Source organism: Nothobranchius furzeri, chromosome 19 (assembly GCF_043380555.1).
Source record: "Nothobranchius furzeri strain GRZ-AD chromosome 19, NfurGRZ-RIMD1, whole genome shotgun sequence".
In the NCBI taxonomy this organism is placed as follows: domain Eukaryota; kingdom Metazoa; phylum Chordata; class Actinopteri; order Cyprinodontiformes; family Nothobranchiidae; genus Nothobranchius; species Nothobranchius furzeri.
This window is the reverse complement of record NC_091759.1, coordinates 16,537,249-16,559,845: the sequence shown is the minus strand read 5'-3', so window position 1 is coordinate 16,559,845 and position 22,597 is coordinate 16,537,249. Positions and strand designations below refer to the sequence as shown.

At 43.2% G+C, this 22,597-nt stretch overlaps 1 protein-coding gene and 1 long non-coding RNA gene across 7 annotated transcripts; both read left to right on the top strand.

The window, feature by feature from the left end:
* The first annotated feature begins 802 nt into the window (after positions 1–802).
* LOC139064303 (spectrin alpha chain, non-erythrocytic 1-like) lies at positions 803–5,513 on the top strand. 6 transcript variants are annotated; one of them, XR_011517378.1, is made up of 10 exons: positions 803–1,159; positions 2,368–2,490; positions 2,644–2,778; positions 2,863–2,967; positions 3,052–3,156; positions 3,232–3,264; positions 3,337–4,415; positions 4,496–4,806; positions 4,901–5,113; positions 5,196–5,513. XR_011517378.1 is itself a non-coding variant. In XM_070547675.1 (7 exons), the coding sequence occupies exons 2-4, from the start codon at positions 2,481–2,483 to the stop codon at positions 2,896–2,898; spliced, it is 264 nt and encodes an 87-aa protein (XP_070403776.1). In that variant the 5' UTR covers positions 803–1,159; positions 2,368–2,480; the 3' UTR covers positions 2,899–2,967; positions 3,052–3,156; positions 3,232–3,264; positions 3,337–3,863. The 6 variants fall into 6 exon arrangements, 1 of the variants encoding a protein (XP_070403776.1); XR_011517376.1 differs by having other exon boundaries at positions 2,368–2,778; positions 3,337–4,234; positions 4,347–4,415; positions 5,196–5,512; XR_011517377.1 differs by having other exon boundaries at positions 2,368–2,778; positions 4,187–4,234; positions 4,347–4,415; positions 5,196–5,510.
* Positions 5,514–19,272: 13,759 nt separating this feature from the next.
* Positions 19,273–22,028, top strand: LOC139064304 (uncharacterized). Its single transcript, XR_011517379.1, has 3 exons — positions 19,273–21,212; positions 21,293–21,350; positions 21,425–22,028. It is a non-coding gene; the product is annotated as an uncharacterized lncRNA (long non-coding RNA).
* The last annotated feature ends 569 nt before the right edge of the window (positions 22,029–22,597 follow it).

The window sequence follows — 22,597 nt, the reverse complement described above, 5'->3', positions numbered from 1 at the left end:
GTAAGAACAGAGGCAAAATCTGCAGCAGTATTGGGTCTGATTATACAAGAGAAGTTGGGACGGAAATATTCAATACGAGGGGCATAGTCCAATTTCAAATTAAACAAAACTGGTGAGTGATCTGAAAAAGTTGCAGGTAAAATGCCAAGATCACTAATTTCCAGCCCATGACAGAAAACCAGGTCAAGTGTGTGTGTATGCCCATGTGTGGGCCCACTAACACGTTGGGACAAGCTAAAAGAGTCAATAAGATCTAGGAAGTCCCTTACCAAATGTTTGTCAGGACAGCAGACATGAATATTAAAATCACCAAGCAAGAGTATTTTTCCGTATCTACAGGAGACTTCAGCCAGAAAAGCAGCAAATTCATTTAGAAAATCCTTATTATATTGTGGTGGACGGTAAATGAGAGCACATAACAGTGTAGGGGAACTTCCCAATTCAAACACACTTAATTCAAAGGACAATGGAGTTGATTGAGGGGTAATTGGTGTGCAGATAAGATCTGATTTAAATATAGTCAATAGACCTCCGCCCCGGCGCTGTGCTCTTGGAATGTTAATGAAGGAGCATCCAGGAGGTAGCAGTTCGACTATTGCGGTCGAATCCCCATGGGTGATCCCCATGGGTGAATGCCAAGCCCCCACAATGCCGCTCAGAAAATGGTCCCAACCCGGAAGTAAGAAAAATTGCAGTTCCACCCTCATCCGCTGGGGGCTGGTACCAGAAGCGAGCAAATCCTCATTGACTCCCATGTTAAAAATGCCATTTTCACAGCAGAAATAAACATGCTTACAGCCTGGTTCAAAAAATGGTTTTTTGTCTAAATTATCTAGTTTATACTCATGACAACTCTGAGGGGGGTGAATTTTTTTCTCACTCTTCTGTTTAAGTGTATTGAAAGCCTAAAATTCTGTATAATTAATGAGCATCCGACACACGTGACCGCCGCCTCAGACCCACGTGACCACAGAGCTAGCTCCGTGGAAAGGCCTCAGTACAGCCTCGGTCTCTCCTGGAAACTGTGTCGGGATTTTGAGTCTCTGTGCTTGTGAATTCTGTTTTGGATAATATTGGTGCAATTGTTGGACAAAATGACTTGCTGTGGTATTAATTGCACTAATAGAGCGTCCAAGGAGTCTCCACTTCATTTTTTTCGGTAAGTTAAAATCTATATTTGTATTTTATGTCACTGCTGCCTTTAAACTAGCTGAGTTTACCGAAGTAGCAAGCTAACTATCAGTTTAACATGTAGCATGTACTGTTTAACCATGAAATTTAAATGTAAAATACGGTAAAATAATTAATAGGGCATAATTAAATGGGTAATAGGGTAAAACCCAGTGCATTTAAGATAAAAATGGGTTGAAATATGACGGGGCGCGCCGCTTGGGGGGACACTTCTGTGCTCTATTCTTTCATCCGGTAATCCCCAGCGGTCAGGCCGGGCAGGCTGATCGATCCGGCGCCTCGCTGCTGCGGGCTGACCGCTCGTGGAACTCGGAGACAGATCTGACCGGAGAAATACTGCAGCTCGTTGAGAAGTCTATAGGGCATACAGCGTTTCCCTTAAATCCCACTGCCACGCCGACAAGATCCCAAGTTTCTTTGTTTTTGTTGGCGCTGTTTACCGAAGAAGCAGCGGGAATACCAGCAACTTTCATCAGACTCGTAAAGTTAGTTTTTGCAGGGGACCCCCTGTATTTTACTGCTCCCTCCTGCAGTCTTCCCCTATTAAAATTTAAAATGTGTAACTTCATGTATTGTGATGAATGACTAATATTCATGTTAACTAAAACGTTAGGTATTTAGGGGGAAAAAACAAAATAATAAACATTATACAGATGTCAAATAAATCAAACTGTAATTAAACTATATATTTTCAAAGTCTTGATTCTGGATAAAATCCAACAACATATGCTTTATAAATAAACACTACGCATGGCTTTTACACACACACACACACACACACACACACACGTTACATTGTGATTTCTTAGTAAATATTCTATTTGGCGAGAGATAAACTTTATTGTATTTATCCTAGTGAATCTATAATTAAACGGGTAAACTAGCAGTAGTACATCCAACATCAAAGAAAGTAAAATGTTATTATCAGGAGAGGGAGAATGATTAAGTAGTTAGCAGCAGTGTGCTAGACGATGGCCCCCTCCATGAGGCCACCACAGCTCAGCAGAACATCATTGTAGCTTCTTCTGGGGAGAAAAACACTTACAGAAAAAATAAAGTTAACAGCTGAAATAGCAGGAAATAATACAGTTAAAGAGCAGATTGTAGAAGAAAGAAACCCCTAGGTTAAACTGGTCTGTCTACTGCATAATGCTGAACTCTAACATGTGTCCTCAGGGAAGGACCTGATTGGTGTCCAGAACCTGCTGAAGAAGCACGAGGCTCTGCAGGCTGAGATCACAGGTCATGAACCTCGCATCAAGGCTGTCACCCAGAAAGGAGAGACCATAATGGAGGAAGGTAGAGCAGGTCTGGTCCTGACATGTTTCTGAGGTGTCTGCAGGTTCTGGCTCACTTTGTTTGGGTCCAGGTCACTTCGCTGGTTCAGAACCCTCGGCCCGTCAGAACATTCTTATCCACCACGTTCTAACACCAGACCTGTTAACCCAACAGCAACAAGTGGCTCCAACTGACGATGAGACCGGGAAGGAGCTGGTTCTGGCTCTGTACGACTACCAGGAGAAGAGTCCTGGAGAGGTCACCATGAAGAAGGGCGACATCCTCACGCTGCTCAACAGCACCAACAAGGTTCGTGTGCCCTTCACAGCCGAGGAACGACCTCCAGCTCAGAGCGAACATCTCCACACCTGCTTTGTGTTTGTGTGACTTTAGGTTGTTTTACTTGAACTCGCGTCTTTAGCTGAATGAGGATGGAGAGACGGGTCGGACCTGGAGCAGGTCGAGGTCTTGCAGAAGAAGTTTGACGACTTCCAGGAGGTCGGACTTTTCCTCCTCTCCGTCTTCCAGCAGCAGCTGTCAGATCAGCTCAGGTGATAATCAGCAGGTGCTTTTGTCCTGCAGGACCTGAAGGCCAACGAGTCCCGCCTGAGGGACATCAACAAGGTGGCATCTGAACTGGAGTCAGAAGGTCTGATGGCTGAGGAGGCTCCTATGGTTCAGGCTCAGGTGAGCGTCACCTGTCTGCAGCAGCTGGTCCCTCTCACTTCCTGGTTTGTTAACTCTGCTCGTCTCTGTTTGTAGCAACAAGAACATCTGGGTTCTGCTCCTGGAAAGGTGCGTGTTGTCCTCCGCCTCCACCAGAACCAGACGTGGTGTTTTTGTTACCACTCATTTGTTTGTTTACAGGATGAAGCCGACTCTAACCCCGGCTTTCCACAGGAGTGGTCAGCAGCACGTTACTGCAGCAGCACGTCATAGCTGCTGATAGGAACCGCTGTGGTCAACAGAACCTTTTCCACCGGTGCCGTCAGCAGCGCGAGTCGGCCGCGTCTCAGGAGCAGCATGTCGCGGCCCTTACGCGCCGGTTCTATTTTCTACGCGCGACGCCTCTGAAACGGGTCAAGTTCGACATTTTTGGGGAAGGAAAGACAGGAAATCGGACGCGGAAATTGAGAGAAGCTCCCGAGATTTTCAGAATAAAGAACGTACTGCCTTCCGGTTGCTTTACTTTTAAAAAAGGTTACTAACTGAGTGGTCCCGTGAGAAGTTTTCACCTAGCTAGCGGTCTCCTTTGTTTTTCAGGTCCGTATTGGCGATTATAAAACGGACAGAACATAAAACACAAACCATGTTGTAGTTTTCTCCTGCTTGTTGCTGTGTTTACTGACGAAGTCACTCGTGTGACTTCGTGCTCGGTCGGTGACAGCTGCCCCCCTGCTGCTTCGCGTCTCGTGGGAAGGGCCAAGCAGCAGCAAGACGTGCTGCTGCAGTAACGTGCTGCTGACGGCTCCCGTGGAAACCCGGGGTAACACGGCGTCACCCTAGAAGGTGAGTTCATTCAGCTGATCAGAGGTCACCTCTGATGGCCGCAGTCACGGCCGACCGTGCTGACATCACACAGGAATTCAGGTGACCCGGCAGGCACCAGGTGCTGGTGAAAGTGGGGACATGTCAGCTGGTTGCCATGGCTACAGTTATCTTTATGCATCTGTATGACTGCTGACTGGTGTGTGTTTCCTGTGACCTTTGACCTCAGACCGTACGGTTGGGCATTCAGACGACGGCTAACTTTAATTCCATCAAGGTAAGAGGAAGCTCTTCCCTTCCTGTCTGAGCGATCCGTCTCCAGGTTTCCTCGTCCGGCGTCCAGCCCGCTGGCGTCCACCTTCATCTCACTGGGTTTGGTTTCTCTCCAGGAGCTGAACAACCGCTGGCGCTCGCTGCAACATGCTGGGCAGCGCCCATGAGGTGTAGCGCTTCCACAGGTACCCCGCACACTTATGCGCCGCTTACGGGTCAGTAGAGTTTGGACCCACACTCAGACGGAGTTCTGATGTCTTCTCAGAGACGCTGATGAGACCAAAGAGTGGATCGAGGAGAAGAACCAGGCCCTGAACACAGACAACTACGGCCACCACCTGGCCAGCGTTCAGGCTCTGCAGCGTGAACATGAAGGCTTTGAGCGTGACCTGGCAGCTCTGGGTGATAAGGTCCGCTTCCTGATCGGTACCAGGACCCGAGTTGTCTCTGGAGACACGTTCTTCATGGTTCTGGTGACTCCACCCCAGCCGTTCCTGGTCAGCAATCAGCGGGGTGCTTTCCTATTTATGGTGGATGGAGGACACAATTTGACGCCAGAAGATTGCCTCAGTTTTGGTAGTAACCAGCCACTCGTGTTACCTCTAGTGTTCCTAGGATTAATGTTATTTCGTAGTGTTTTTGCTCTTATATTGGATTTACCCTTCTTCAGGATTCCTGTCGACCTCATTGGATACTGACCTCTACTCCAGGATTTGGATATTCAACACACGGACCTTATCACCACCCTCCATAACCCACCTCTCATCTCACCCGTTGCCCCATCCACCAGGACGCCCCGCTTCTCTCCACCTCTGCTCCCTCTCCTGCGCTTCCCCCGGCTCTCTACCTCTCTCTCCTCCAGCCAACACATACACCCACCACAGTAAGTCTGCTGAACACCTCTGCCTGCCTACAATGGATTTTGAAACCAGAACCTAAGCTCACCTGTGTTCTCCCTCCTCCAGATGCTGAGCTGTTGTTGCAGTTCCAACCACAGACTTATCTGTGCACCTTAAGTTTCTCCTTATAAATAAATCATTTTTTCCATCAGTTTTTGGTCAGTGTTGTATTCTGCATGTCTTGGGTTAAGTACCTTCCTCCAAACATGACACTCCTCCTCAAAGAGCAAATCTGTTCAGCACATTCTGACAGACAGACCACCATTCTTCTGTCATGATGCTGTACAGGACATTTTTAGAGTTTTTCTTTTTAAATATAAATAGGATTACATTTAAATAGCAATACTTTCACATTATCATTTTCCCACACTTTCTGTATAACTGTATTTTGTTGATTTTCAATAAAGAATGACAAACTATTTAAGTTTGGATTTGTTGCACACAAATATATATCTGTAAAAAATATCTACAAAGCTAATGTATACATAACAAGTATGATTGGGTTTTGCAATACGGCACTATTTTAGTAAGAGTTTTAAACCAAGTAAAGTTAGTAAAGAACACATTTCTATTGTCTGCTAAGAAACTGTTGGGATTTAAAATGGGCCTGTTGTACAAATAACTTGTAAATGATTATTCCTCACTTTTGTCTTAACCAAAGAAATTCCAGTAATTGAGCAAAAACATTTATTTTTAACACTACATTTTATAAAACAGGGCGCAAAGTGTCGGCACATGTATGTATGTCGATGGTCCGCCCCAACCGAACCAGGAGACACAGACGTCAGGGAGGCCAAGGTTGTCTCTGCAGCTCTATGGGCACCACGCCTCACTCAGCTGTCTCCAATTATCCAAATGGCTATGGAGAAAAAATAACAGGTTTGTCGTAATTGTTTAAAGAACAAAACCATACATGAAGTGGTGAGACAGGTATGTGGAACTTGCTGCTTGTGTAGCTGATGTTGGAGAGACACAGGCTGCCATGGTGACATTTAAACAGATCTAACAAAAAAATAAAAATTAAAAACTCCCAGACCTCATGTCATATTTACTAATCAGCTATGGCTGATTTATTGTTTGGATCACAGTGAGTTACACCAATTCTAATATATTTTTATTTCTATTATACATACATACTTTTTAACTGTTATTTTCACGACTGTTATCAGGCTCTCTTGTTCTGGTTCTGATGATAATCCCGTGTCTTCCAGTAAGTTATCTTGTGCTTACTTCATCTGTAGAATGTCTCTTTACTTTTGGTAAATTGTACTGAGTCCAGAATAAAGACTAGTTGGCTGTACAAGATACAAACAAGTATCACATTTTGGAAATATATGAAATGTATTTACGCTGCTAATTTAGCTCGAATACTAATAACTGCAATATTTTCCGGACTATAACTCGCACTTTTTTACATATTCTGGCTGGTCCTGCTACTTATACTCCGGAGCGACTTATATAACAAAATATGTAGGCTACACCACGCTGCTGCGGGCCGACTCCGACCCACACAAGAATGAGTTCCCCTGTCCCGCTGGGAGGGTTTCAAACACCGCCAGCATCTGTTAGAGCCTGTGGCGGGGTGCTGAGGGCCGGCTCCAGCCCAGGAATGAGCTGTCTTCGCCGGCCGGGAGGGTTTGAAACACCGCCATCCTCTCCTCTGCTGGCTGTTGTTCATTCTGTTATGGTTACCGGTGCTTGTGTTGCAATGTGAAACGCTTGGTCTCAGATTTTGTAAGAAGGATAATAAAATGTCCCCCCAAAATACGACTTAAATATATTTTCTCTTATTCATGATACATTTAATGGCTGGTGCGACTCAGGAGTGATAGCGCCGAAAAAAACTGTACTGAAAACTTGCTCAAAGCAAAATGTTTTCATTACGGAAATAAATTATAAACTTACCGATTTAAAACTTTTTTAATACAGGTACTTCTCACGAACAGGCGCAGAAAACCTCCACCTAAACTCCGTGTAAGGTTCAGATCGATGGGTGTTCCAGTTAGCTCCGGTTGGGTTGAAGCTAGGTGGCTACATCCGTTAGCTCGGCTCCCACCTCCGCTTTAGCTTTGGGTTAGCCAGGGTTAGCTTCAGGTTAGCTCGTAGCTAGTTCGCCTGGGTGTCGTCACTCGAGCCCAGCCTTACAGCCACACCCTCAGCGCCTCCTCTCTTCCCTTTTATGGAATTGTCTGGGCTGGACGGAACCTGTGACACGGTCAAAATGGCGGTGGTGGCCACCTCCCATTATAGACAACAAACGTGTTATTGAAGCCAATGGAATCCGTTTGTCCAGTATATGTACAGTCTATGGTGAATGCTCGTTTAAAAAGCCGTGGAGAAAGGGCTTTCTCTGTCTGTGCACCGAAGCTGTGGAACGCATTACCACTGCTAGTGAGGCAAGCACCAACAGCTAGCATTTTTAAATCACGCATGAAAACTCACTACTTCAACCTAGCTTATACCACATAATTATGAACCTCACTTACAACTACACTGTTTAAAAATGGAATTCACAATATCAACTTCCGTATTATTGAGGTTCCTTTTTAAAATGTTTTTCTAATTTTTTATTCTCCCTGTGTTTTATTGATTTTTAGCTGTTAGTTTTTGGAATTTTGTTGTATTTCCTTTTTATCTTTTATCTGTGTTCGACATGATTGTATAACGCCGGTTTAATTAACTAACATTTTTAGTGTACAGCGCCTTGTTTGGTTGTAATGCCTTGTTGAATGCGCTTTATAAATAAAATTGGAATTGGAATTGGATAGTCGCTGTCACGTGATAATGACCGGCAAGATGCAGTCCACGGAAAAGACAGCAGCCTGCTGTCAGTAGGTGACAAGCTCCTGCGCGTTGGGAGGCAACGCGCTGTGCCAGAGCGTCGGTACTGACACCCTCCGTAAAACGAACATTTAACCAAATTGTGACGTTTACCCTATTGCAATTTAAGTTCCCCTCACCCCCATCCTAACCTTAACCAGCTTGCACATGCAAAGCTCTGATTGTTGACGCGCTCCAGACATCTGCGTCCTGAGCACGGCCACAGTAACATGATCAAATCAGGTGTCGCCACCTCAAAAACTAATTTAACACGCAATCGTTCATGTCGGCTCATTTCCTTTTATGTTTTCTGTCTTTTATTCTTTTATTTGTGCCTGATGCATTTCGCTGCTGTGGAGCAGGGCGCATCACCTGTTTTGTCCTCGGTGACGCACCTCATTGATGTGGCCGGCGAGCTATGGCGTTTGAAGCGTGCCACAACCCGTGCACGCGGATTGGGTCCACAGAGCGCGTGTGAACGGGAATCGCGAGCGAAAATATACATGGCAGCGCGCGTGTGAACGGAACTCGCGAGCGAAAATATACATGGCGAGAGGTCATTTGTGCACTGAGAGGGAGCAAACTGTGTCTGTGAGCGCACAAGGATGTGCACAAGTGACAAACCTGCGTGTGCACGTTGTCAACGAGCACACGGCAGAGGAAAACGTGCGCGCGCGGCAGCCTCTGTGCACGCTCGGCAGCCTCTCTGCGTGCTCGGTTTCTGACTCCTGCTCGCTCGGCTGTAAGGGCTTTTGGCACTCTGGAGGCGTGGCCTGTGGCAGATCTTCTCTGTCCTCTGATTGGTTAGTTTACCCCGCACTTTACCCTCTACCTATCTATATAAAAAAGTCTGACATTCAGTAGTAGCTGGCATAGCTCAGCTGGGAGAGCGGGTGACTCTCCCCCCGGAGGATCCAGGTTCGAGTCTGGGCAAGGAAAATGCAGTAGATGTCATGTTTATTTTTCTTAATTCCAGGTATTTTACAGTTGTGACCGTTCAACTGTCATTAAACGTCCGAATGTTTGCTGGGCAGTGTTTTAAAACGTGCACATAAGCTAGATGGTTTTAACAATATAAAATTACATTTTTTGTGATACTGGAAAAATACATACTGAAATAAAACTACTGATTGAAAACTTTATGACTGTGGTTGTACAATATATGACTCACTAATACACTGCAAACTCCCTTAGAGTGGGGCTTCCAGAGAGAGAGAGAGAGAGAGAGAGAGAGAGAGAGAGAGAGAGAAAAGTTCTTGCCTCATTAATGAATTGTTTATTTTTTTCAGTATTTAATTGACAAATTATCCTTTCAAATAATTAATTGATGAGTTACATAATTGTCCATTTAGAATTGTTGAATGGACTGAGTCAAGTTTGGTGCACTTTATATATTTCAAAACATGTTTATTTTTATTTTAATTATGCATATAAATAATTTAAATGTTAATTTAATGAAATATTTCTATTTTTTCATTACCTCACCCTTGTTTTGACAAAAACGGGACCTTGCTGGATAATATCATGGAGAAACTATTTGTTCACAGTACATGGCTCAGTGAGGATCTGTGTAAAGGAGGAGATACTCAGAAATCTGTCTGCAGATTGTTACAACCCAGACTGGAAGTGGTGGGCTGTAATAAGAAAGGAGACCAAACAGAGGAGTGGGGGTTCAACAGCTGATTTATTTAACAAAAGTAAGGATTTACTAAAGCAAGTTAGTGAACAGAAAATGGCCAGTGAGGACTCTCCACCACACAGGAGAGAGACCCAGTGAAAGCAGAAAAACAGTAGGCTTTGTAGGCAGCACCACACCCTGAGCCCAGGTGCCTCCAAGGCTGCTTAACCAGCTGCCTACAACAGAAGAAAAACACAATTAAACACAAATGAAAACCCAATGAGACGGTGGGGGCATCACAACACGTTCAGGACTACCCAAACACCAGTAATTCTTGACTGCACTGATCTGAGGTGTCAATGGCCATATTCCCCTCTCTTCCAGAGTCATATATTTTCCTCAAGTTCAACTGCACTCTGAAGAGGCTCATTTGGATTGTGCCACATAGGCCAGTGACCTTTGTCTCAGCACTGTATGCTGGAACTATCAGCGACCAACCTGGGAATCTGGTGTGATGAAAATGCTACAACTAGAGATGGTCATCTTGGTAGACAGGGGTTTCTGCATTGATGACATTGTGCCCTGCAAAGTGTACAGGCCAGCTTTCCTTTCTGGCAAACCTCAAATGTCTGCATGTGAAGTTATAGAAACAGAAGCCATAACATCTCTGAGTGCATGTGGAGCGCTCCATTCATCTGGTCCAAGAACACAAGCTTTTTGATTGTTATTCCCCTCCTTGCATTTGTAAACAATCAGCTATATGCTGTGGTTTTTCTCCTTACCAACTTTTAAAATAGCCCACTAGTGAAGGCCTGGGCAAAGAAGCCTGATGTCTGAGAACCTCAACATATGTACGGCAACCACACTGTATATTTACACACTTTCATAAAGAAACTGCATATCAAGCTTTCATTCAGATGACCTTCAACAGTGCTGCACCCTGCTGAGGGACATCCGAGTAAAACCTTGAGATGGCCATTTTCTGTTCACTAACTTGCTTTAGTAAATCCTTACTTTTGTTAAATAAATCAGTTGTTGAACCCCCACTCCTCTGTTTGGTCTCCTTTCTTATTACAGCCCACCACTTCCAGTCTGGGTTGTAACAATCTGCAGACAGATTTCTGAGTATCTCCTCCTTTGGTAAACAGATCCTCACTGAGCCATGTACTGTGAACAAATAGTTTCTCCATGATATTATCCAGCAAGGTCCCGTTTTTGTCAAAACAAGGGTGAGGTAATGAAAAAATAGAAATATTTCATTAAATTAACATTTAAATTATTTATATGCATCATTAAAAAAAACATGTTTTGAAATATATAAAGTGCACCAAACTTGACTCAGTCCATTCAACAATTCTAAATGGACAATTATGTAACTCATCAATTAATTATTTGAAAGGATAATTTGTCAATTAAATACTGAAAAAAATAAACAATTCATTAATGAGGCAAGAACTTTTCTCTCTCTCTCTCTCTCTCTCTCTCTCTCTCTCTCTCTCTCTCTCTCTCTCTCTCTCTCTCTCTCTCTCTCTCTCTCTCTCTCTCTCTCTGGAAGCCCCACTCTAAGGGAGTTTGCAGTGTATTAGTGAGTCATATATTGTACAACCACAGTCATAAAGTTTTCAACCAGTAGTTTTATTTCAGTATGTATTTTTCCAGTATCACAAAAAATGTAATTTTATATGGTTAAAACCATCTAGCTTATGTGCACTTTTTAAAACACTGCCCAGCAAACATTCGGACGTTTAATGACAGTTGAACGGTCACAACTGTAAAATACCTGAAATTAAGAAAAATAAACATGACATCTACTGCATTTTCCTTGCCCAGACTCGAACCTGGATCCTCCGGGGGGAGAGTCACCCGCTCTCCCAGCTGAGCTATGCCAGCTACTACTGAATATCAGACTTTTTTATATAGATAGGTAGAGGGTAAAGTGTGGGGTAAACTAACCAATCAGAGGACAGAGAAGATCTGCCACAGGCCACGCCTCCAGAGTGCCAAAAGCCCTTACAGCCGAGCGAGCAGGAGTCAGAAACCGAGTGCGCAGAGAGGCTGCCGAGCGCGCACAGAGGCTGCCGCGCGCGCACGTTTTCCTCTGCCGTGTGCTCGTTGACAACGCGCGCACGCAGGTTTGTCACTTGTGCACATCCTTGTGCGCTCACAGACACAGTTTGCTCCCTCTCAGTGCACAAATGACCTCTCGCCATGTATATTTTCGCTCGCGAGTCCTGTTCACACGCGCGCTGCCATGTATATTTTCGCTCGCGATTCCCGTTCACACGCGCTCTGTGGACCCAATCCGCGTGCACGGGTTGTGGCACGCTTCAAACGCCATAGTGAGCACTCCGCTGTTTTTGCGGTCGGTAGATCTTTTAGAACTGCAGTTCAGAGGTCACTCATAAGGTGAATATACATGAAGCCAGGTAGCAGTTTTTCTTTAGGATTGAGAGGAGATGCAGGAAGATAATAAACAGACAGGACAGAAAAATAGTCAAATAAAAACAAGTTAGTTTTTGTACCTGCTGGTTGCAACAAACAGACACCACTGAAGGTAATCAGAAGTGAGGAACAGAAAATGAAATAATTATTCTAATGTTTAGAGCAGCAGGAACTCCGAGAGGCTGCAGGCACATCAGTGAGTTTGCGGCCGCTGCGCAGGGGGAGGGGGGAGAGGGCTGAAGCAGAAACTACCGTTGTTAAAAGAAATGTGTTAACTTAGAAAATGTGGGCGCAATTTTAATTATCAAAAACTCCAGCGAACCATTAGTTCATTTTGCTCAAATAGAAATTGAGACCTGCCTCTAATTCTGGTCCTCCTTCCAATAAAGGCCTGGAGCTTGATGAGCTTGAGTCAAATACAGGCCCGGGCCTGTATTAGAGGATTTACGGTATATATATATATATATATATATATATATATATATATATATATATATATATATATATATATATATATATATATATATATATATTATTTTAAGGAAGTATTTGCCCATGAGAAAGGTTGCAACTCTTCATCTGCCTAAATACGTCCTCACATGCTCGAGCACGCTCTGTGATTGACATCTGTACGCAAGTGGTCGTCTAACGCTATTGGTTGATGCTGAATGGTGCGCAGTTCAAATTGCATGGAGCTCTACAGGACGGAATACAGGCTTAGCAAAAAAGGACGTACTGCCTTCATTATATCACAGTACATGATCACTGTCCTGGATTTCTAAAAAAAAATACATAAATTCTGAAAGGGGCTAAAGTCTGGATAGTAGCTTTAAAGAAACACTATGAGTTTCCTGCTTCTCCGTCCTGTGGTGGAAAGCAAAATTACAACTGTGGTAAACAACCCTGCAGCAGCCTGCTGTAGCTAACAACAAGCTAATGCTAACACGAGCCAACTGATACTAAACAAGCCACTAAGTAAAAATATCCACATTGTTGGACAAGAAATATTATTACTTGCAAGTCCAGAAAAAACAAAGGTCCATAGCCTTGTTTATCTTCCTTAAACAAGTTTAGGCAAAGACATCACTCTTACTTTTACGTCCGGGCTCTGCCATGATGCAAACAAAAAAAAACTAAATTCTTCATGTTCTTGTGTTTTTTACTGATGGTAAGAAAACTGAAATAGCTAACTGCTAGCTTTTATATCAGCTGAGGAAATTCTAGGATTTGAAATGCTTGACTGCTGTCCATCAGCCTGTTGCTTGTACTCACCCATATTCAGTAGCGGTTTTAGGCACAGGCAGACAGGGCAGTTGCCGGGGCGGCATTTTTTCATGACACAAAAGGGGCGCACAAGCGCTGAGTAGAAAATAAAAAAGAAATAAATCTGCGCCGCACCGATGTTTTCTATTATCTGTCATATCACAGAGTCTGGATTGGTAACAGCAAGTTGGCGCCCCCTGCAGCTGCAGGCGCTCCTGCTGACTGAGAGGGTTCAGGTGCTTCGTGTGTGTCTGAAGAAGAGGAAGGGGAGGGGTGCGGCGGGGGAATTCACCTCTGGGTCTTTCCCAAATGAAATGAGCGGGTAGGGGCTGAATCAACTGTATTAACATGGCTAAAGTCAATCACATCTCGATTTTCTTCCATTTAACGCACATTTCATTCATAATATCATAAACACAGGCCTATCATTCTTTCAGGTCTTTCCTGAATTGTGTGAAATGGCCGAATAAAAAAAGGAAAAACAAAACGATTTTGTGGTCACCCCCCCCATCAAGGTCAAATTGTTTAGTCCTGACTAAAGGACACTTATTGAGTCAAGAGCCAAACAGAAGAGATGAACATAAAAAGGCTAAAACCACCAGGTGCCCGATTCAGGAATAAAAAAGAAAAAAAGAGGAGAAAGATAAAGGTATGTACGCTCTCATGATGCATGTTTTCAATTTTTGAACCAGTTAACTGGGATTTTAACAGTTAAATTCGGTCAGCTAATTGCTAACAGAGCTAATAGGGCTGAAATATTGAAACGAATATTCAAATGTTTCGAAAAAATTCCTTGAATCGTTTTTTACTGATTCAAACTAGGATTTGTTAAATGCTCGCTGCAGCCCGTGGCCTGCCTGAACAACAACAAACACATGTTGATCATGTTCACATAATAATAAATAAAACAACTCTACAAGCAGAAGAAAACTCCCAAGTCACCACTAACTATCCTGTTTATTTATTGCAGATGGCTGCACTGATTATTTTTACCTGATTTGTTCTGTAAAAGTTGGCATTTTTGGTAGTCTACAGTTTTTTATGTCAGTTTAAATTACAATTTCAGAGGTTTTTCTAAAATATTATGGATCATGATAAAGATCTATTGGAGATCTACCCCAACTTTTGGACTGCTCTGCCAGTCACTGTGGCTCAAGCTGAGAGGAGCTTTTCAAAACTTGATCAAGTCATACCTGAGGTCAGCTATGTTTCAGGGGCGGCTCACTAACCTGGCTCTGATTAGTATCAATCACTCAGTAGGGGAGCAGATTTCATATGATGACATTATTGATGACTTTGCAATACAATAGATTAATTCTACTGTAGAGAGGAATGTTTATTTTCCCGTATTACCGCCCCTACTCCTCTCCCAGCTAGGGAGAGGAGGGGGGACACCCTGCACAGCGTTTCATTGCTTTGTTCCCAACCCCCCCCCCCCCCCCCCCCCCCCCCCCCGTTAAAAGTGATCCGTAAGTACAGAAGAGAACAAGAACTCACACACTAGGAGCTCTGTGGAGTCTGAACTGAGAGGTGGAGCTGTGATCCCAAGAGCTTCACTGACAGACTTCATCCACAATTCCAGGATCACACATGTCAAGTCTCCTGTTTTGAGCTGGAAACTATTTTCTAAACTAAACTATTTTACTCCTTATTCCCACAGTCGTCCCATGTTAGTATTTTCCCTCACTTAAGTCGCTTTCACATCTGGGTCGGCATGGACGCGTTCGGAACCAAATTTTTTGTTCACATATGGCTCACATGTGTGTATTTCGTTCTGAGGGGACATCTTTTTTCAGACTACTTCCCTCGGAGGTCCGGCTGGTGCTGAGCAGACACTATGGACTAATTGGCAGCTGAAACTCACACCGACTGCCGTCGATTGGGGAGTTGGATCAAACAGCGGGGGGTTCCGCATACGCGATTACTTTTCATCCTGGTTGCTGTTTAGCCCACATGAAGCACTGAGCTGCTGTCTCCCGCTCCGCAGCAGAGGAGGACAGCAGTGTGTGTGTGTGTGTGTGTGTAGCAGCGGTTATAAGGACACGTCTGCAGCGGAGGACACTACAGCGCGGAAGCAGGAAGGATTAGAGGAGAGCAGATTAATAGAGAAGCGCAGTGTGTGTTGCAGCGGTTTGATGAGGAATTATTGTTTAGCATAGGCGACACCACAGACTTCTTCCGCGCGTCTTTACCGCCGCCCACATGCTCGGGGATTTCCGCATTCCTGAGAAGTCCTGGGAATCACATGTGAACAAGAAACCACCCGTTCTACTCCGAACTCACGCGGCTGAGCCCCGACCATAGCAAAGCATCAAAAACCAGAACCAGGAAAACTTTTAGCGCTGAACTCACCTTCAAAATTAAATGTTAACCCCAACGTTTACAGTTGAAACCATTACAACATGTTTGAGGTAATTTGGCCACTTCGGCTCTCTGTAGTGGTTTCCCAATTACACGAGGGAGGGAGGGGTAAACAGAACTCCGTTGGTAACCACGGTGAACAGGCTTGATGAAACATGAACGAATATCCCCAAATAATTAAAAACCATGAAGTCAAATGCAAAGTTTAGGGCAGACCATTGACCCAGAGGTTTTCTGACTGAGCAGATTTGTGAGAATACATGAAATGATCGCTTAGAGACGGAGCAAGCTAGTTGCTAGCTTATGTGGCTTGACTAGTTATATCAATACAAAGTCATCTCGTTTAAAATTATATTGATAATTTTAAAATATCTATACATTGCCCAGCCCTAGCTGTAGCCTATACTACACTGCTTACATTATTTCAGAATTCAGAATTTAATTTCACCATGTAAAAAAATAAATACAGTCAATTGTAGAAAGCCTCTTTCTAAGATGAATAATCAAGCATCATTGAAATAATTTCATTTCTAACCACTGAATAGACCAATACAGATGTCAAATATTTACATTTCTACACTTAACTTACCTTGACATTTCTTGATGAACTGTAGACCGAGGGATAGTCTGTTGAGGTGTTGTCGCTGGTGTTGTGCTCTGTGGCACAGTTGGTGTTTGTTGCGGGCCCTCTGCTTGTAGATGAGCATTCAGTAAATCCATAAGGTTTCTCGTAACTTCTCGGATGGAACCAGTCTAAAGAAATAAAACAAAAAACACAGAAAAAGTTGTATTTGGTTATACAGCAAATGAGAAACACCTACAAATTGAAAAAAATTTGTAATTGGCTTGCACATTTATTGAAATTTATCAAGTCCAAGGCCTACAAAGCACTTTACACAACAGCCACACCCTTTTCACATGCTTACGGTGGTGATAAGCCAGATAGTAGCTACAGCTGCCCTGGGGCACACTGACAGAGGCGGGCCTGCTGAACACTGGCACCACCGGTCCCTCCGACCACCAACAGCAGGCAAAGTTGGTTAAGTGTCTTGCCCAAGGACACAACAGCAGCACTCTCTGGTTGGAGCTGGGATGGAACCTGCTGTTTATCTGGCCCTGACCCACGCCTGTTCCCTGACCATGCACCAACCTGCTTCCCTGGATTACCATGATAATTTCAGGACTAAACTTTTATTACACATTTTCTTATTTTTTGGTGTCATTACAGGTCCTCCACCTCAGCCATTACATTCGTCTTCCTCTACATCTTCCGTGGTGTAACATGCAACAGTGAATTGTGCTGCATCACGGTACCACACTGTGTAATACAACATTTCGCACATTTCACAGAAAACAAATGTTAGTTCACTTACACCAGAAATACAACCTTACTCATTGCTGAGACTTAGAAACAGAAACTGTTTTTGTTTTGTTGCTGCTTATGTAACCCCAGACTCAGTATTAGTAAGTTAGGATCATTATGTTTAAAGACCAGCGGCTAGGTTGGACTGGATTACAAAAAGAAATAATGCGAGTGCAAAATGAAATGGCAGGAGGCAGGAATTGAGCAAAAATAGAAATTGTTATTTTGTTGGGGAAATGACTACTGGATTACACTCACTTAACATAGCATTAATATTTTCAGAAACCTACCCACAGATTGAAAGCTAGCTGATGCGCCAGTCAAGGCAGGTGTTGTGTCAAAATGTGTTTCCCTATCAAAAACGGTTTTCTCCTACTAGCCTGGCAAGCCAGACTAAATAAATGTATTATTTCATTCATTCTTTGCAAAGCAAGCATTTGGTCTAGTTCACTAGGCTAATCTCCTACGACTTTGGTCAAAATTTTCCATCATTCAATTATAACGCGCGTCTTACTTTGATGACCCATTTTGTTCATTACAGCGCGAGAAAAACATTGTGATATATTTATGTCGATGGATGAAACACATTTTGATAGTTAGCAGTTAGATGAGGAAACAATGTTCATGGAGTAAACGCTAACGAATAACTACTGTAATGTCCGAAGAGCTAACCATTAAAAACGAAGGTGGGAATACTAAACAAAAACATCTACACTAGGTCCAGAGCTAGCATTGGGGACGAGTGATATGTTAGGGTAAAACTCAAATCTGGTGAGGCCATTTTATAAAAGTTGTAGCTATCGTGAATAACCTAACCCACCTAGCTGTGCCCCTGTTGTAATATTAATTGCGAGGAGTCCTAAAAAATAGCATAACAAAACAATTTTATGGAATGAACAGCAGCTAGTAGCCTTGAAAAATAACTTACATGAGCGTCTTGTTGGTTCAAGGTTCAAGGTTGTCTTTATTAATCCCCAAGGGGGAAATTGAATTGCCTTGGACAAGTAAAAACAATATGCACATCCACACAATAAAACATTCACTGGTCACTGCTATGAGCCACAATCATGATAAAAATATCAAATATACAATCATACGACATGCTCATTGTAAAAACGCACTGCAGCTGGAATAAAAGAGTTCCTAAAACGTTCAGTGGAACACCGGGGCATTAACATTCGCCCACTGAAAGAGCTCCCGAGATCGTTAAAAATCTGGTAAAGGGGGTGATCCTCCAGAGTCATAACTGTCTTAAGTTTACTCTTCATCCTTCTGTCGATCATGTCAAATGAGGTCTGGTCCATTTTGCTGGTGCAGGTGAAACTCCCGCTCCAGATCAGGGCGGTAGCCAGGCTGTTAGTGCTGTAGCGTTATGAAGCTTATAATGGTCTGCCCTTAACAGCTGCCCCTTCACACAGTAACATCACCAAGGTCGGACGCTTGGTTCAGTATGTTTACATTCCAGGAGAAGAGACAGAAGAAGAGAAGAAGAACGCTTTCCTTTAATTAAAGTACTTTATTCGTGATAAAGCTAATCAGAGCATATGTTGATCATTAATAATCAGGTGAATGATCTGTGAAATAAAGATGTCATGAGTTATGTGTTTAAATGAATAAACAGGGCTGCACCAGACAGACTGATCTACATTACCATGGAAACGCATGACACATTATTTTCAACCAATCAGAACTTTCGTCTGTGGTAGGGCAGAATCTGGGTTGTTTAATGAAAGTCGTCCAATCCGGTTTACTGAGATTTGTAAACAGTTAGGGGATATAAATTAAGGCAACGCCATTTTATATTCAGTTCCACGTTAACCAATTCCATGTTAACCTCAGCTCCAGTACATCCGAGGTCCTAAGGATTTCCATCGTCATCATTAAGAAGTTACAGGCTGGCCAGCTGTACTTCCTACTTTGAGCTGAACTGTCGAGCTGGAGATTTCCGTCATTTGAACCAACTAGACGACGTTCCTTCAAAATAAGAGTGAACGTGCTGACGCCTGCCGATGCTACCTGAGTCGACCCTTCAGACGGGCGTTGTGTGCTGTGACCGCTGTTTCAACCAGCTCCAGTACCTCTGAAGGTCCGAGGACCTGGCAATTCCTGATCTAACACGGGAGGCTCCCCCTGGGTACGTAAATACGGCAAAATGGCGGCTCATGTCATCAGCTTCTGAAGCCTCGTGGTAGCCTAGTCATAACAACCAGATTCGCTACGTCAGCCTAGAGATTCTGAACAACACACACACATTATAGAAATTAAAGATTCTTAAACGATCCCAACTCTCTCTTTTCTTGTCTCTCAATCAATACAGAGTGTTTAAGTAAACTCCCTGATGATAAAAACAACCCTTCTGATTATAATATTTTGATCTAATTATTGTTTATAAATATACAACTTCAGATCATTACAGTGCGCAGATGTGGCAGCCACACAGGAAAATCCACAGAGCGTCAAAACGAACGCACCCCGAAGAGGGTGGTTCCCTCCCAGTCCCACAAGTCTTTCTATTGGCTGAGCGGTTGCTAGGAGATTGTACTTCTAAGTTTTGAGCGAGAGCAGAGAGCAGGGGACAGACTTGTGGGAGGTATGGCAAGCCAGAACCGCCGAAATACGCCACTTTCCCAACCCGTCTAGTTAAAGAGCAAGTAACGTCTAAATTAACTTTTTTTTGCTGATGAACTGTATAAATGAGTGTCTAATAGTGTTTAAAATGTGTGTATTCATTATTTTAGCATTTTGGTGCTTTTTCTTTAAAAATTTAAAATTCTGCCTAAATACAACAGTATAGCGCCACCTTCAGCTTAAAACATAGAGTTTGAGTCATTTTGAATAAATTTTAGCCAATGGCTAAAGAGTAAGATACTACGTAAACCAGTAGAGTACTACGTAGCAGCTCTGTGTCAAAGTTATAAAAGCAACGAGAGTCTCGGCAACGCCTTGTGGCGGGTTGGGAGTTGGATTTGCAAGCAAGTGTAGGACGATTAGCGGTAGTTCAGCATTAGCATATAGCATTAGCATGTCCAAGTCTTTAGCATAGCTTTTAGTGTTATACATACTTATTTAGTGTTAGTTTGGCTGTTGGATAGTGTAGTTTAATTAGTGTTTGGCTGTTAGTGTAATTAGGAAAGTAGTTCAGGTTTGGTGTTCCATATCGTGTTAGTATGGTGAAGGTGTAGTGTAGTGGGTTTGGTGGCTCTGTGGGGTTGCACTCCTTTCCACTGGACTTAGAAATTAGGCGCCAGTGGTTGCGCGCAATCGGTGTCTGGAAAACATTCAGCTCCCGCCTGGTGCTGTAGTTTGCAACCAGCATTTTACCCGCAATTCCTTCGCCAACATGATGGAGTTTGAACTGGGTTATTCTGCACGTCTCCGTTTGAAGAGGGAGGCTGCCCACCGTGGCTCTTCCGCGATTTAGATGCAGCCCACCGACTCCCCCAACATGGCAGGCTCCAGTCTGAGGTGAGTAAGCTAAATAAAAGTTTTAACCTCTTCTAAAGACAATTCCCTACCTAAATGCAAAGTCTGAGAGACGTGGTTCACTTCCTTTAGCTAGTCAGTCGGTAATTCTGCAACAGTGGCTCTAACTGACGCAGCACTAGTTGACAGACAGCATTACAGCGTGAAATCCAGCTTGTGACCCGGTTCTGTAAGGAATTCTGTTCAGGAGGTCACATTTCAGGCTCTCCACATCATGTGTGACTGACTTTTACGTCATAACAACGATCACACACTAGGAATGTTATAAAGCGCCTATATAGGACACTTTCTTTTGTTATCTGACTTTATAAACTCCAACAACAATGTGCTTCTATTTTTTTTTCAGACTAAATCTGCCCAAGACACTGGCTGTCAGACTGATTTAGCTGCAAGAATGCACTTGTCCAGGCTGACATGATTATTTTTAATAATCTTCTATGTAAACATTTTATTATTACCTTCTAGTTTTAATTTGTTTTACAGATTATTGTTACACGTGATTTTATGCTCTTTTAAACATTTATAAATGTGCTACTTCTTTGTTTTTTACATAGCCAGCCAGAATAGAGCTCACAGCCTCAGTGTCTTGTGACACAGGGACCATGACGGAAATTCATCTTCCAGAAAGTCCCAGAGCAGCGTCCACACCCCTGAAAAGACCAAGATGTGAGGTGCCTGCTGTTGATTCCAGCTTCCACCTCAGTGACAGTGCAAGCTCAGTGAACTGTTCAAGGTAAAAAAATTAAAACATTTCAGAATTTTTAAGATATTAACAATTAAATAAGTATGTGATTACATCATGACATCATGAAGGAGGCTACTGATTCTGGCCCTGTGACACTTGGTGGTGACGTGTGAGCTTATTCACCTGGTAAATAACTTTTACATTAAATATTTTGTTTTTGCTATCAAAAGTAAATTAACTAATAACCTGCATTATTGCAGGAGACTCAGCAAAATATGGACTCTACACCATGAGGCAGGCACACGTTAATACTCTAGAAGAGCACATAAGGTGAGCAACACCACATATTGTACACTGTCCTGGATTTGTTGTCTTTCTGCATCTCATTAGCCTGGCTGATCACCTGATAACTCCTGTCATCTGGTTATGACAGCATGAGGATGTCCTCACACACCTGTAACCTATCAGCTCATCTGGCAGAATAGAGAGAGAAGAGACAACACCACATCTGACCACTTTCCACACTCTACTGCTTTCTTCTACAATCTGCTCTTTAACTGTATTACTTTCTGCAATTTCAGCTGTTAACTTTATTTTTTCTCTAAGTGTTTTTCTCCCAAGAAGAAGCTACAACGATGTTCTGCTGAGCTGTGGTGGCCTCATGGAGGGGGCCATCGACTAGCACACTGCTGCTAACCACTTAAACATTCTCCCTCTACTGATAATAACATTTTACTTTCCTTGACGTTGGATGTGCTACTGCTAGTTTACCCGTTTAATTATAGATCCACTAGGATAAATACAATAAAGTTTATCTTTCACCAAATAGAAAATTTACTAAGACATCACAATAGAACTATAGACACATTATTGTGTGTGTGTGTGTGTGTGTGTGTGTGTGTGTGTGTGTGTGTGTGTGTGTGTGTGTGTGTGTGTGTGTGTGTGTGCTCTGTCTTCTCCATCCCCAGTGAGTCGTGGAGGATGGCTGCTTATACTGAGCCAGGATTCTCTGGAGGTTTCTTCTTGTTAAAAGGGAGTTTTCCTCTCCACTGTCGCTGCATGCTTGCTTTAAATGAGGATTGCTGTATAGTCACTGACACTCGTCAGTGACTTGATGCAATTTGCTGGGTTCCTTATAAAGGAAACATTATTTCTGATTGGCTTAATGAACTGACTTGTATTGGAGTGTTTATTATGTGAAGTGCCTTGAGACGACTCTTGTCGTGATTTGACGCTATATAAATAAACTTGAATTGAATTGAATTGAATCTCCTGTTCCTGGAAAGCCTTCAGCCATCCTTCGATGACTGAGAACCTCCATCAGCTCTGTCTCCTGTCTGCCTACAATTATTATAATAAATATTGTGTTTGACACGTTTTTTGTGCTGCCAAATGTCTCATTTAGATTCCAGTTTTGATATTTTAATGGATAT

Excerpts from the sequence above, each read along its gene's own strand:
- LOC139064303 (XM_070547675.1), top strand. Across the intron at positions 2,779-2,862 it reads TGCTCAACAGCACCAACAAG|GTTGTTTTACTTGAACTCGC; the intron begins GTTCGTGTGCCC and ends GTGTGACTTTAG.